At 45.5% G+C, this 14,980-nt stretch overlaps 1 protein-coding gene and 1 pseudogene across 1 annotated transcript; one reads left to right on the top strand and one right to left on the bottom strand.

Moving 5' to 3' along the window:
* LOC118383997 (pro-neuregulin-2, membrane-bound isoform-like) overlaps positions 1-12,187 on the bottom strand; it is a 134,265-nt pseudogene extending 122,078 nt beyond the window's left edge.
* A 1,180-nt stretch (positions 12,188-13,367) lies between these two features.
* LOC118373530 (transcriptional activator protein Pur-alpha-like) lies at positions 13,368-14,735 on the top strand. Its single transcript, XM_035759678.2, has one exon. The coding sequence runs from the start codon at positions 13,462-13,464 to the stop codon at positions 14,302-14,304; it is 843 nt and encodes a 280-aa protein (XP_035615571.1). The 5' UTR covers positions 13,368-13,461; the 3' UTR covers positions 14,305-14,735.
* The last annotated feature ends 245 nt before the right edge of the window (positions 14,736-14,980 follow it).

Raw genomic sequence — 14,980 nt, 5'->3', positions numbered from 1 at the left:
CACTGCAGTCGCACCGGTCCCCCCCTTAGCAAATAGGTAATGGGAGCCGCTACCTGACCAAAGCCCCGGATAAACCTCCGGTAGTAGTTGGCAAACCCTAAAAACCGCTGCACCTCCTTTACCGTGGTTGGAGTCTGACAATTACGCACGGCTGAAATGCGGTCATTCTCTAGGAAGGAGACAGACTGTTGGAAGAACAGACATTTCTCAGCCTTGATGTACAGGTCATGCTCCAACAGTCGACCAAGCACCTTGCACACCAGGTACACATGCTCGGCGCGTGTAGCGGAGTATATTAGAATGTCATCTATATACACCACTACACCCTGCCCGTGCAGGTCCCTGAAAATCTTGTCTACAAAGGATTGAAAGACTGATGGAGCATTCATCAACCCGTACGGCATGACAAGCTACTCATAGTGCCCAGAGGTGGTACTAAATGCCATCTTCCACTCATCCCCCTCCTGGATACGCACCAGGTTGTAAGCGATCCTGAGATCCAATTTTGTGAAGAAGCGTGCCCCGGGCTATGAGAGGCAGACGGTAACTGTACTTCACTGTGATCTGATTTATACCTCGATAGTCAATACATGGGCATAAACCTCCATCCTTCTTCTTCACAAAAAATAAACTTGAGGAGGCAGGTGAAGTGAAAGGCCCGAATGTATCCCTGTCCCAGAGATTTGGAGACATATGTATCCATAGCCGCCGTCTCCTCCTGTGACAAAGGATTCACGTGACTTTTGGGAAGTGCTGCGTCTACCATGAGATTTATCACACAGTCCCCCCGTTGATGGGGTGGTAATTGAGTCGCCTTCTTTTCACAGAAGGCGAGAGCCAAATCGGCATATTCAGGGGGGGTGTGCATGGTGGAGACCTGGTTTTGACTCTCCACTGTAGTTGCACCTATGGAAACATCTACACACCTCCCTGAGCACTGACGTGACCATCCCTTGAGAGCCCCCTGTTTCCACTAAATAGTGGGGTCATGATCGGCCAACCAGGGACACCCCAACACCACAGGAAACGCAGGTGAATCGATCCGAAAGAGACTAATTCTCTCCTTATGATCCCCCTGCATTATCATACATAGTATGATACATAGTGGAGTACCTCCCTGATCAGTCCCGACCCTAAAGGACGACTATCTAAGGCATGTACAGGGAAGGGCATATCAACAGGAACAATAGGGATCCCTAATCTAAGAGCAAACAGACTGTCAATAAAGTTCCTAGCTGCACCGGAATCTACTAGCGCCTTATGCTGGGAATGCGGGGAAAACTCAGGAAATTCTATACATACACACAGGTGCGAAACAGGAAGCTCTGGGTGAGTCGGGTGCCTACTCACCTGGGATGATCCACCAGTGCCCTGCCTGCTGCCTTGACTCCCTGGAGAACCTCCCCAGCACCGACCAGCAGTGTGCCCTCTGCAGCCACAGCTGGTGCAGAACCCCCCGTCGGATCTGAGGTGCTGGGGGATGGAACTGACGGACCTCGATCCGGACGTCTGTAGGAGGCCAACAGATTATCCAGCCTGATGGATAGGTCCACCAGCTGGTCAAAGGGAAGGGTGGTGTCCCTGCAGGCTAGCTCTCTACGAACGTCCTCGCGTAGTCCACACCTGTAGTGGTTGATCAGGGCCCGCTCATTCCATCCCGCGCTGGCGGCCAGAGTTCAAATGTCCAGAGCGAAGTCTTGTGCGCTCCTCATCCCCTGTCTGAGATGATACAAGCGCTCCCCCGCTGCTCTCCCTTCAGGTGGATGATCCAAAACCGCCCGGAAGCGGCGGGTAAAATCCTCATAATTGTCCGAAGTCAGTCCTTCCCTTCCCCAGACTGCATTGGCCCATTCGAGTGCTCTACCAGTCAGACAGGAGATGAGGGCGTTCACACTCTCGCGTCCCGAATGAGCTGGGTGAACGGTTGCCAGATAGAGCCCCAGCTGGAGTAGGAACCCCTGGCACCCGGCAGCCGTTCCATCGTATACCCTCGGGAGCGCGAGCCGAATCCCACTGGATCCAGGTGAAGGAGGGGTGGACAGCGGTGTGGGTTGTTGTGGGAGCTGAGGTGATGATGATGGGATTGCTGGAAAAACCCCTCTCTCCCATCGCTACATGGCTTGCAGCACGCGATCCATGGTTGTGCCGAGACTTTGTTACTTAGTCGAGTGCTGCTGGACGCGCTCCTCCATTGGTAGAGGAGGGTTGTATGCACCTGCTGACTCCATTGAAGGTGCGTGTTTCTGTCAGAGTCTAGGTGATGTGGGTAAGGCGGAGTCAGGCGCAGGACTCAGAGATGAGTAATAATAGTAACTTTACTCAAAAATAATCTTCCAACAAGGAGAACAAAAATCCAGAATCACATAAACGAGACAACTGACAACAATAAACAAAACCATGATGGCTCCAGCGGGTTAAATAGGGAAATAATTTAAACGTAATGGGAACCAGGTGTGTACAATACAGACAAAACAAATGGAAAAAGAATGTGTTATTTCATAGTTTTGATGTCTTTACTGTTATTCTACAATGTAGAAAATAGTTAAAATCAAGAAAAACCCTGGAATGAGTAGGCGTGTCCAAACTTTTGACTGGTAATGTATGTTTTTATTCGGTTTTATTTACTGCAGTCTCTATTAACTCTACAAATGCACGACCACTTTCCCACTCTACATTGCTATAGAATTTTGTCAAATTCCTTACTATACGTAAATCCCAAACATTCTACAAATTTATGAAAACGTGAAAATGATAGTATCTAAATGCTCTTTGTCAGATTTTTTTTTTAAATGTCATATTTTTCCTGGGGGTGTATTTTTATGTGATTTCATGTTGCTAAAATGCTGTCAGTTCCACTTTAAAACTGACACGCGACTCCTGCCATGTCTACAGACAACCCCCAAACAAACAAAAAATTACTTTTGGAGAATGAGTGCACAACTGGTAAATAGTCGCTTATAGGCTATGTCAGTCAGTCAGGTGTCTCGATGCTGGCAGAAACGTATATTTCAGTAACGTTGAAGGTCTCTGGTTAGAATGACTTAGCCAGAAGGATGAAGTAAGATGCTAACGTTAAATGGAGCCTACCTCAGCAGGAGCAAAAAATATGCTTCTAAGTTCTCACAATAACTGTGCTTTACAGAGAGTAGGCTACTGAGTAGGCTAGTGATGTGGTGCTCAGTGGTGAGGCTGAGGCTTGCTGTAGTGCATGAAAGAGGAAGCAGAGGAAGAGGAGGACACATAGAGAGAGAGGAAACAAGCAGAGAGAGAGGTTAGTACAGTTGTTCCCAAACTTAGAAAATGTTGACTATTCTTAACAGACAAGTTAGGAACTTAAAGAAGATATGTTTCAATATGAACATCTCCACATGGTCTATCTTCCCTATTGGTCTACATTAAAATACAACCACTGTATGTTTCAATATGAACATATCTACATGGCCTATCTTCCCTATAGGTCTACATTAAAATATAACCACTGTATGTTTCAATATGAACATCTCCACATGGTCTATCTTCCCTATTGGTCTACGTTAAAATACAACCACTGTATGTTTCAATATGAACATCAAATCAAATTTATTTATATAGCCCTTCGTACATCAGCTGATATCTCAAAGTGCTGTACAGAAAACCAGCCTAAAACCCCAAACAGCAAGCATTGCAGGTGTAGAAGCACGGTGGCTAGGAAAAACTCCCTAGAAAGGCCAAAACCTAGGAAGAAACCTAGAGAGGAACCAGGCTATGTGGGGTGGCCACTCCTCTTCTGGCTGTGCCGGGTGGAGATTATAACAGAACATGGCCAAGATGTTAAAATGTTCATAAATGACCAGCATGGTCGAATAATAGTAAGGCAGAACAGTTGAAACTGGAGCAGCAGCATGGCCAGGTGGACTGGGGACAGCAAGGGGTCATCATGTCAGGTAGTCCTGGGGCACGGTCCTAGGGCTCAGGTCCTCCGAGAGAGAGAAAGAAAGAAAGAGAGAATTAGAGAGAGCATATGTGGGGTGGCCCGTCCTCTTCTGGCTGTGCCGGGTGGAGATTATAACAGAACATGGCCAAGATGTTCAAATGTTCATAAATGACCAGCATGGTCGAATAATAGTAAGGCAGAACAGTTGAAACTGGAGCAGCAGCATGGCCAGGTGGACTGGGGACAGCAAGGAGTCATCATGTCAGGTAGTCCTGGGGCATGGTCCTAGGGCTCAGGTCAGTTGAAACTGGAGCAGCAGCATGGCCAGGTGGACTGGGGACAGCAAGGAGTCATCATGTCAGGTAGTCCTGGGGCATGGTCCTAGGGCTCAGGTCCTCCGAGAGAGAGAAAGAAAGAAGGACATCTCCACATGGTCTATCTTCCCTATTGGTCTACATTAAAATATAACCAATGTATGTTTCAATATGAACATCTCCACATGGTCTATCTTCCCTATAGGTCTACATTAAAATACAACCACGGTATGTTTCAATATGAACATCTCCACATGGTCTATCGTCCCTATAGGTCTACATTAAAATACAACCACTGTATGTTTCAATATGAACATCTCCACATGGTCTATCTTCCCTATAGGTCTCCATTAAAATACAACCACTGTATGTTTCAATATGAACATCTCCACATGGCCTATCTTCCCTATAGGTCTACATTAAAATATAACCACTATGTTTCAATATGAACATCTCCACATGGTCTATCTTCCCTATAGGTCTACATTAAAATAATAACCACTGTATGTTTCAATATGAACATCTCCACATGGCCTATCTTCCCTATAGGTCTACATTAAAATACAACCACTGTATGTTTCAATATGAACATCTCCACATGGTCTATCTTCCCTATAGGTCTCCATTAAAATACAACCACTGTATGTTTCAATATGAACATCTCCACATGGTCTATCTTCCCTATAGGTCTACATTAAAATACAACCACTATGTTTCAATATGAACATCTCCACATGGCCTATCTTCCCTATAGGTCTACGTTAAAATACAACCACTGTATGTTTCAATATGAACATCTCCACATGGTCTATCTTCCCTATAGGTCTACATTAAAATACAACCACTGTATGTTTCAATATGAACATCTCCACATGATCTATCTTCCCTATAGGTCTACATTAAAATACAACCACTGTATGTTTCAATATGAACATCTCCACATGGTCTATCTTCCCTATAGGTCTACATTAAAATACAACCACTGTATGTTTCAATATGAACATCTCCACATGGCCTATCTTCCCTATAGGTCTACATTAAAATACAACCACTGTATGTTTCAATATGAACATCTCCACATGGTCTATCTTCCCTATAGGTCTACATTAAAATACAACCACTGTATGTTTCAATATGAACATCTCCACATGGTCTATCTTCCCTATAGGTCTACATTAAAATACAACCACTGTATGTTTCAATATGAACATCTCCACATGGTCTATCTTCCCTATAGGTCTACATTAAAATACAACCACTGTATGTTTCAATATGAACATCTCCACATTATCTATCTTCCCTATAGGTCTACATTAAAATACAACCACTGTATGTTTCAATATGAACATCTCCACATGGTCTATCTTCCCTATAGGTCTACATTAAAATACAACCACTGTATGTTTCAATATGAACATCTCCACATGGTCTATCTTCCCTATAGGTCTACATTAAAATACAACCACTGTATGTTTCAATATGAACATCTCCACATGATCTATCTTCCCTATAGGTCTACATTAAAATACAACCACTGTATGTTTCAATATGAACATCTCCACATGGTCTATCTTCCCTATAGGTCTACATTAAAATACAACCACTGTATGTTTCAATATGAACATCTCCACATGGCCTATCTTCCCTATAGGTCTACATTAAAATACAACCACTGTATGTTTCAATATGAACATCTCCACATGGTCTATCTTCCCTATAGGTCTACATTAAAATACAACCACTGTATGTTTCAATATGAACATCTCCACATGGTCTATCTTCCCTACATTAAAATCTTATCAACAAACAAACAATATAGTTCAAAAAATGTCACACGTTTTGGTTACGTCGCTGATGCTACATGTCGGTGTGAATAATTTCTCATATTTCCCTCCTTTCAGGGGTATAACATTGTAGAGCTAATTGGATATGTGTTTGTAGATGGTCTGAGGTGAATGAACCTATAGCAGCCAAGTTGATAATGTCTGGGGTCATTTTTGCTTGATTTTGCTATTTTGTTCTTGTATAGAATCACAGTAAATGATCTTCTGGACCTCACTACAACTCAAACCGAGGTTACAGTCCAGAGGATAAGCTACTGTACAAGATTCACTCACTCCTAATATGGAAAGCCTGTTGTGTGAGAAAGGAGAACAGGGAGTGTGGGAGTGAGGGAACGGAAAGTGGAGGAAGAGAGAAGGAGACAGATTTGGTCAGATATTGAGAAGGTAGGGAGAGGTGAGAGGGGGGAGACAGAAATAGAGAGAGAAAGAGATTGATAGTATGTGTGTGAGAGAGAGGAAGGAATAGAGGATGTGTGTGAAAGAGAGAGGGGAGGATAGGACAGGGGGATATGGAAGACGAGAGAGGGAGAGAGCGAAAGAGAGAGAGGAAAATCGAGAGAGGATGAGCAGAGTTAGTGATTAATAGTTGATGAAGCGCTTGCAGGCAGAGCGGTGGGGAAAAGCTATTCTCTCCCTCCTCTCCCTTCTCCCCCTCTCACCCCCTCTGGCTCTTTCCCCCCTCCTGACAGGGTTCTGAGTCGTGTGCAAGCCATGGTACCACCTCTCCCTCCCCGACCACCTCTCCTCCTTCCATCTATCTACCTCTTTCTCTCTCTTACACTATCTCTCTAACCTCCACACCTCACTTTCTCTGTCACCTCTCACTCATTGCTCCCTCCATCCCCCTCTATCACCTTTCCCCCTCTCTTTCATATTTCTCTATCCTCTCATTTCAGAGACACACTTCTCACTGCGGGGTTGTAAATCCTCTAAACCGGCATAACAGACAGTATTCTACTGATTAGAGGATTGAGGCATTGATTCCATACATCTTCTGTGAAGAGGTAGAGATTCTAAAAGAGAGAGGGAGAAAGAGAGATAGAGAAACAGAGAAATATAATCTCCCATACTTCCTCGGAGAGAGAGAGAGAGAGAGAGAGCGAGAGCGAGAGACAGAGAAACACAGAGAAACAGAGTCAGAAAGGGGTGTGGCAACCATCCTTGAGCATGGGATGGATGGATGCCTGGCTGAGGAGGGGGACACGAAGGTACCTTGCCTTTACAAATACAATCATCTGCTCTTCTCATGGTCCTTCTAAAAAGCCCTGTGACTTGGTTCAGTTTGCACTAAGGGACAGGAAAGGATGAGTGCTGTTACATTATTCACAAACGCACTGGGAGGTCTGGAATGACGTCCACACACACACACACACACACACACACACACACACACACACACACACACACACACACACACACACACACACACACACACACACACACACACACACACACACACACACACACACACACACACACACACACACACACACACACACACACACACACACACTCAAAGCTCAAAGCAGGAGCAGTGCTTGTACAGCTTACCTGAATGTGTCTGATACAACACACATCTGTAGCGGTAGCAGGTGGCTGATGGGAGAACCATGTTCACACCAATCCTGATAGGACTCTAATAGCCAGGTCATAGAAGTGATTATACCACATACATGCACAACCTCAACGCAGACCTCAGATAACCTCTAAGCATCTAGACACACACACACACACACACACACACACACACACACACACACACACACACACACACACACACACACACACACACACACACACACACACACACACACACACACACACACACACACACACACATACATGCACAACCTCAACGCAGACCTCAGATAACCTCTAGGCATCTAGACACACACACACACACACACACACACACACACACACACACACACACACACACACACACACACACACACACACACACACACACACACACACACACACACACACACACTCAAAGCTCAAAGCAGGAGCAGTGCTTGTACAGCTTACCTGAATGTGTCTGATACAACACACATCTGTAGCGGTAGCAGGTGGCTGATGGGAGAACCATGTTCACACCAATCCTGATAGGACTCTAATAGCCAGGTCATAGAAGTGATTATACCACATACATGCACAACCTCAACGCAGACCTCAGATAACCTCTAAGCATCTAGACACACACACACACACACACACACACACACACACACACACACACACACACACACACACACACACACACACACACACACACACACACACACACACACACACATACATGCACAACCTCAACGCAGACCTCAGATAACCTCTAGGCATCTAGACACACACACACACACACACACACACACACACACACACACACACACACACACACACACACACACACACACACACACACACACACACACACACACACACACACACACACACACACACACACACACACACACACACACACACATACATGTGCCCAAGCACGTGCAAACGCACAGTAACTGTAATCAAGGCACAGCAGAACAGTTTGATGTTTCTAGACCACAAATGACAGTAACACTGATCTGTATGTTGCAGACGTGAGTTGGTCATGGTCACGTGACTAGGTAGCTCCTCCTGCAATTTTCAAAACCAGTGTCTGCCCTCGGACCCAAGAGGGAATATCCTCTTGATCTAACGGTCTAAGAAGTTGGTTGCTCCTGTGGGAGACCCAGGTTCATATCCCGCGTTCCTAAGTGTTACATATACATCCTGCTTACAGAAGGACACACACTCAAACCTCAGTCAGTGTGCATAATTTATACAAGCCCCAGAACTCTCTGCTAAAGACAGCATGCTGAGGCATTTGCAGCAGAGCAGCAGTTCTGTGGTGTGTGTGAGGCCGTAGCTGAGATATAATGCTGCTCTATAGGGACAGAGAGAGAGAGAGAGAGACTTGTGTAGATAGTCAGAGCACTGGAGCCTGTCTCTCTGTACATCTAGGACTTTGCATAGATGAGGTTCCAGTGGTGAGTCGAGTCTGTCTGTGTCACTGTTGAGTCATGGAATTGTGGTCTTTGATGGCAGCATCTGAGTAGCAGATTACCTACAATACTGTCATCCCTCTCTCAGCAAGCAGATTTGACACTGAACCAAATAACAAGTATAGCACTTCAGCTGCAGACAGGGAATGGTGCAACCATACAGAAACACACAGCTGACAGAGACAAACACTCCAAGCATCATGTTGTCTTCTCTCTATTATGAGCACTGATAGGTGAAAGTGGTGGATAGATTTCACCTGCATCACTTTCACCCATCAAGGCCTTTCAGATTAGTGGTCATGGGGGCATTGAGAACGAGTTGAGGAAAGATTGTTTATTTTCTCATCATGGATTCTACTCAGAGGTCAGGCACACTATACACTGTCCATGGTGCTGAAATGTTGTCAGGAAGATCTGAATGTTAGGCTTGGCTAGAGACCAGGGGCGGCATGTGTCAAGCATCTCAGAATAAGAGTGCTGATCTAGGATCAGGTACTTCCTGTACATGGAATCTTATTAATTGTGATATAAAAGGTTAAACTGATCTTAAATCAGCACTCCTACTCTAAGATGCTTGATACATATGGGCCCTGATAATACCGGTGTTGTTTCATCATGCCAAAGGTGATGAGCTGAACAAAGAAAGCTTCAGTTCACCAGAATATATTTGGACACAGAGAATTTGTCACAGAGAATAGCAGATAATGTAACTGATGGTTTAAAGAGGCAATAGGCCACTGTCTTACTCATATCATGCATGACAACAAATAAAACTGAGAATGGATGGATCCTATTCAGAGGTCAGAGAATATGAACTGTCCACGGTGCTGAAACATTGTGATGCCCCTGATCTTTAGTGAAGGGCCCTAAGGGACCAAATATCCACCACCTGATCTAACAACACCGACCGGTTAGGACTAGCTGGTTGGTCTCCCTATTTCCTGTCACATGGTGTCAGTCTCCATGCTGTTTGAGAGCTAACTGGCATCTGAATTAATACTGATGGCTATTTGAAATTAAACTGTGTCATATTCTGTCAGACTCACTCCATATTCTCCATATTTCACACACACACACACACACACACACACACACACACACACACACACACACACACACACACACACACACACACACACACACACACACACACACACACACACACACACACTGAGGCTTATACTCCATCTTTTGACTCCACATAGCCAAGCAGGACAATATCTTACCAACATGCACACTATGGAAGGTATATAATTTTCATATTGATGGATTGTCCATATCAGATCAAAGTGCTTTATACATGATAATCGTCTCACTCGTCACCAAGTATAGCCTATTCTACATCACTTTTACCTATATCCTAATGTACTACAGCCGCTAGGACATCTGTCTCACACATCCATGCATGGTCTTATGTCCTCGAAAAAAATGCACCGTCTTGTTTGTGTCACCAGGCATGGAGAATTGAACCGTGTCAATCATCACCTATAAGCACTCACAAGGAGGCCGGAGACTCCTTATATCACCGGGGCATTAGCGTGCGGCCCTAAAGCGTCCAATAAAAGCTAAACTTACCGCAGTCCTCACACAACACGCTCTCCACATCCTTCTTCAGGTCCGTTCCGCTGGCGTCCAGCGGAGCAAACGATGCCTTGAACACTAAAGGCTCGCCTGTTGGGTCCATGAAAAATATATATCTGTGATTCTCCTCCACAGTGGTGCACGGGGCCTCGGAACTGAAGTCTCCGACAGTCACGAGCTGCTCCCGCTCGAGCCCGCCGCTGTTCACGGGCCACACGTCCAGCACTTTGACATTTACACTGTAAGGCTCCCGAGAGACGTTTTCCGGTGAGGAGCGCACCTCGCCCTCGATGACCACGGCAGATCGATACGCCTGGTCCTGGAGGGAATTGAGACTCGGGGCGTAACAGGCAAAGGATACCCCGATGACCAGCATGGAGAAATGCACCGGATCAAGCCTCATGCCGTCGGCCGTGGCTCGGTTGCTGCAGTGCTGGGGCGGCTAAGGGGCGCGGATGACGGAGCGGGGTTGAAGTGGGAGACTGCGAATAGGCTCCGATAGCAGGGCAGAGCGGCAGACCTTGTATAAGTGTCCATGCCATCTGTGTCTGCCGCTTTCCCCATAAACTTTCAGATGGGGACACACCAGCCTAAGAACCGGAAACGGCCCGGTTCTGCATGGTTAAAAATGTGGTTGCTGCATTCTCCTTCAACACTATTTTTTTATCCTGAAACGCAAACCAAGACTAGTAAATGATCCTCTACTCGAAACCAGAGGTTCTGCATGAAGCCTCTATAGTCAGTCCTCTCTCTCCAACAAATGTCATCGCATGGGTGGGCGCATTGCCTTTCTATAACGGAAAATTATTGTTAGATTCCGCGCACAGGAAGAAAAAAAAAAAAAGAGCATAAATACACAGACAGACACACACAAGGTCGGGCTTCTTGATCCACCTTCAGAAGTGTAGAAAAATCGGATTCCTTTTCGGTAAAACGGAGACTACAGAATACAGCGGTTCTCTGGTTATCCAGTTAGGCGATGCAACAGCGCAATCCCTCCAGCCGCGTTCCTTGCACCCCTCAAACGCGAACGGTTTACGTGAGCAAACATCACCTGCTCGGCCACTGGCGTCGGCTGCCACTTCCTGCGCAAACACTAATGACCGGAGCCGCGCGCCCAACAAACTGGCCCAACACCCCTCAGACCACTGACAACAGGTCAGAGAAACCGCCCGAAGTCAGAACCATGGACGACCATTATAGCAGCAGCATATGATTCGGTTGCGGTTCGGTTTAAAATGATGGGATCAACCAAACCCAACACTTAGAAGAGTGCGTACTGAACTAGAGGGTTGGCTATTCTGAGAGACAAGGCTACACTGCGGCTAGTGCGATGACTAACGCTGCGAAAATGTCTCAATGGTTCCAGTAGTAGCCTATAGCACGACAACCTATAAATTGGATACCTCTCTTTCTGTCTAATCTGACCAAACCACTGGTTACGATGCAGCTAGCGCCAAACAGGCAACCCTCACGGAACGATGCCCAACAACGGATTCACCTATTAGAAAGGCACTGGGTCCTGCGGGCATGTTCATGCAGGGCTGGAGATTTCTGCACCGAGAGAAAATTAATAATGTGTGTGGTGGTGGCCGAGTGGCTCAGCGTGTGGCCACATGTGAGAATATCGATTAGGCCAACCAGCATCGAAGTAATACGGAAGCCACATGTGCCAAAAATGATACTCCTTATCTTTGTACAGGATAGGTGGATGCCTTTATTAAAATATGTTGTTCTCTTCTCAAACCCTTAACAGTGTGACGAAAGCTTGCTCATACACAGCTTCACAGTGGTGGCTCACAAGTTATTCTCCTCCCTCTACCGTGCCATCCCTCCCTCATTCTCCTCCCCAATCAATCAATCACTTAATTCATTCAAGATTCCCCCGCTCGCCCGTTCAGAGCGCGAGCTCGCCGTCCTTGCTTGGAGGTCAGAGAATTTGCGCTGAAACAGCGTCAGAATGAAGTCGTTATCAGTCACTGGAAGAGAACTGATTAATAAGGTGATTTCTGATCACACTAAGGATATGTGACTCATTCTACCTCGTCGTCTTACAGTTCACATAATAGACTAAATATTTTTTTAGTTATTCATACAAATATTTTTTCTTTTTGAAGCTCAATTTTTATTCTCAATCAAATCACTCCTTCCAACACTCCAAACATATGAGTCTATTCTCTCATGAAAAGACAAATAAACCTTTATCAGTTCATTCGACTTTTATATGTAATTTTATCCACCTAGCTGTGTTATGTTTAAATGTAAGAGTGATTAACAAGAGACGATGTATTTCAATAAAATACACGTTTGTATGATCTGTCTCTGCTCGGTTTGACACATGGGTGGGCTAGTGTTTCATTCGAGGAATGTGCTAGATGCTACAGATGCAGGCAAAACACCCGTTTCTCTCATGACAGATGATGACCAGTGGAAGTATAGTATAGGCAAATCTGTGCAAGATTATGATTTCATATTACTAATAGGAGATACAAATGCGGGACATTATAATGATGCATAACACATTGTGAAGAGCTTCAATTTAGTTGCAACGTTACTGAATTATGTGCAGCTGCTACACAGCTTAGACGCAAACGTGTATCTCTTGAATACACCCCTCAGAACAGCATGTAATATGAACTACAGTAGGCTCCTTTCGTTTCCTTTCTAAAGCGTAGCGCTCTCGCGATATCGTCGGTGTGGTTGACAGGCAGTCGAGGTTGCAGCAGGCTGAGGGAGACGGTGGAAGGTAAGCAGGAGGCAGCATCATGGCGGACAGAGACAGTGGCAGTGACCACGGAGGGCTGGCCACAGGCCCCGGCTCCCTGCCTCCGGGCGCGATGGGCGCCGCGGCAAGACTGCAACACGACACCGAGGAGCTCGCGTCAAAGCGAGTCGACATCCAGAATAAGCGCTTCTACCTAGACGTGAAGCAGAATGCAAAAGGCCGCTTCCTAAAGATAGCCGAGGTCGGAGCTGGGGGAAACAAGAGCCGCCTCACTCTCTCTATGTCAGTGGCAGTGGAGTTCCGTGACTATCTCGGGGACTTCATCGAACATTACGCCCAACTGGGCCCGAGCAACCCGGATATAGTGCAGGATGAGCCCCGGCGTGCCCTCAAGAGCGAATTTCTAGTGCGAGAGAATCGCAAATATTACATGGATCTGAAAGAGAACCAGAGGGGGCGGTTCCTAAGGATCCGTCAGACCGTTAATCGGGGGCCCGGATTGGGAAGTGCACAAGGCCAGACCATCGCGCTTCCAGCGCAGGGACTTATCGAGTTCCGTGACGCTTTGGCCAAACTCATCGATGATTACGGTGTGGACGAGGAACCAGCAGAACTACCAGAGGGCACTTCCTTGACTGTTGACAACAAACGCTTTTTCTTCGACGTGGGTTCTAACAAGTACGGAGTGTTCATGCGGGTCAGCGAGGTGAAGCCTACCTACCGGAACTCCATCACTGTTCCGTGCAAAGTGTGGTCCAAATTCGGCAACACGTTCTGTAAATATGCGGAGGAGATGAGAAAGATCCAGGAGCGGAGTAGAGAGAAACGGGCCTCCGAACTCCTACCGGAGGGCCAACATGGTGACGACGGGGACGATGATTGACGGATTACCGGCTTGAGCAGAAATAAATAACAACAAACAACATACTTTATAATCAGACTTTTACTGTAAAATATAAAGAGAGAATTCCAAGGGAAGCACCCCACACACAACCTTCACAGTCAGACTGGCAGTAGCCTACTGTCTCGTCGTTCATTGCTGGATGTCACCCACTTACCAACCATTTTAACAGTAAGCCGCTGCTATCAATAACTTGTTTGAACTGTAAAATATGAACTGTTTCCTACTTGATTTAAATGACAATGAACAGAGTGTTTATTGCTCTAACAAACAACCCGATTTTGCACACGTCCAAGCTATTTCGGAAAGGTTTCCAAAGTGCAAAACGAAAAAAAAAACGTACATTGGAAATTACGAAGATCTCCATGTAAACCAACATTTGACATCAGCACACATATATATATATATATATATATATATATATATATATATATATATATATATATATATATATATATATATATATATATATGATAAATTACTTTATCAAACCAATATCTAAAATCAGTTGTAGTTTATTAATATAAGGTACGCAGGAAATAAAAAGTAAAGCGCTATCTATTAACGTGTACTGCAGAATGCAACGCACAGACTGAAAAAAATAGACACTTCTGCCAATATGCGTATGCCTAAATCTCTTTTAAAAAGGCATTTGGGA

The sequence above is a fragment of the Oncorhynchus keta genome, chromosome 4 (assembly GCF_023373465.1).
Source record: "Oncorhynchus keta strain PuntledgeMale-10-30-2019 chromosome 4, Oket_V2, whole genome shotgun sequence".
NCBI classification, from domain to species: Eukaryota; Metazoa; Chordata; class Actinopteri; order Salmoniformes; family Salmonidae; genus Oncorhynchus; species Oncorhynchus keta.
The sequence above is the reverse complement of the archived record's forward strand: the minus strand, read 5'-3'. Positions and strand labels throughout refer to the sequence as shown.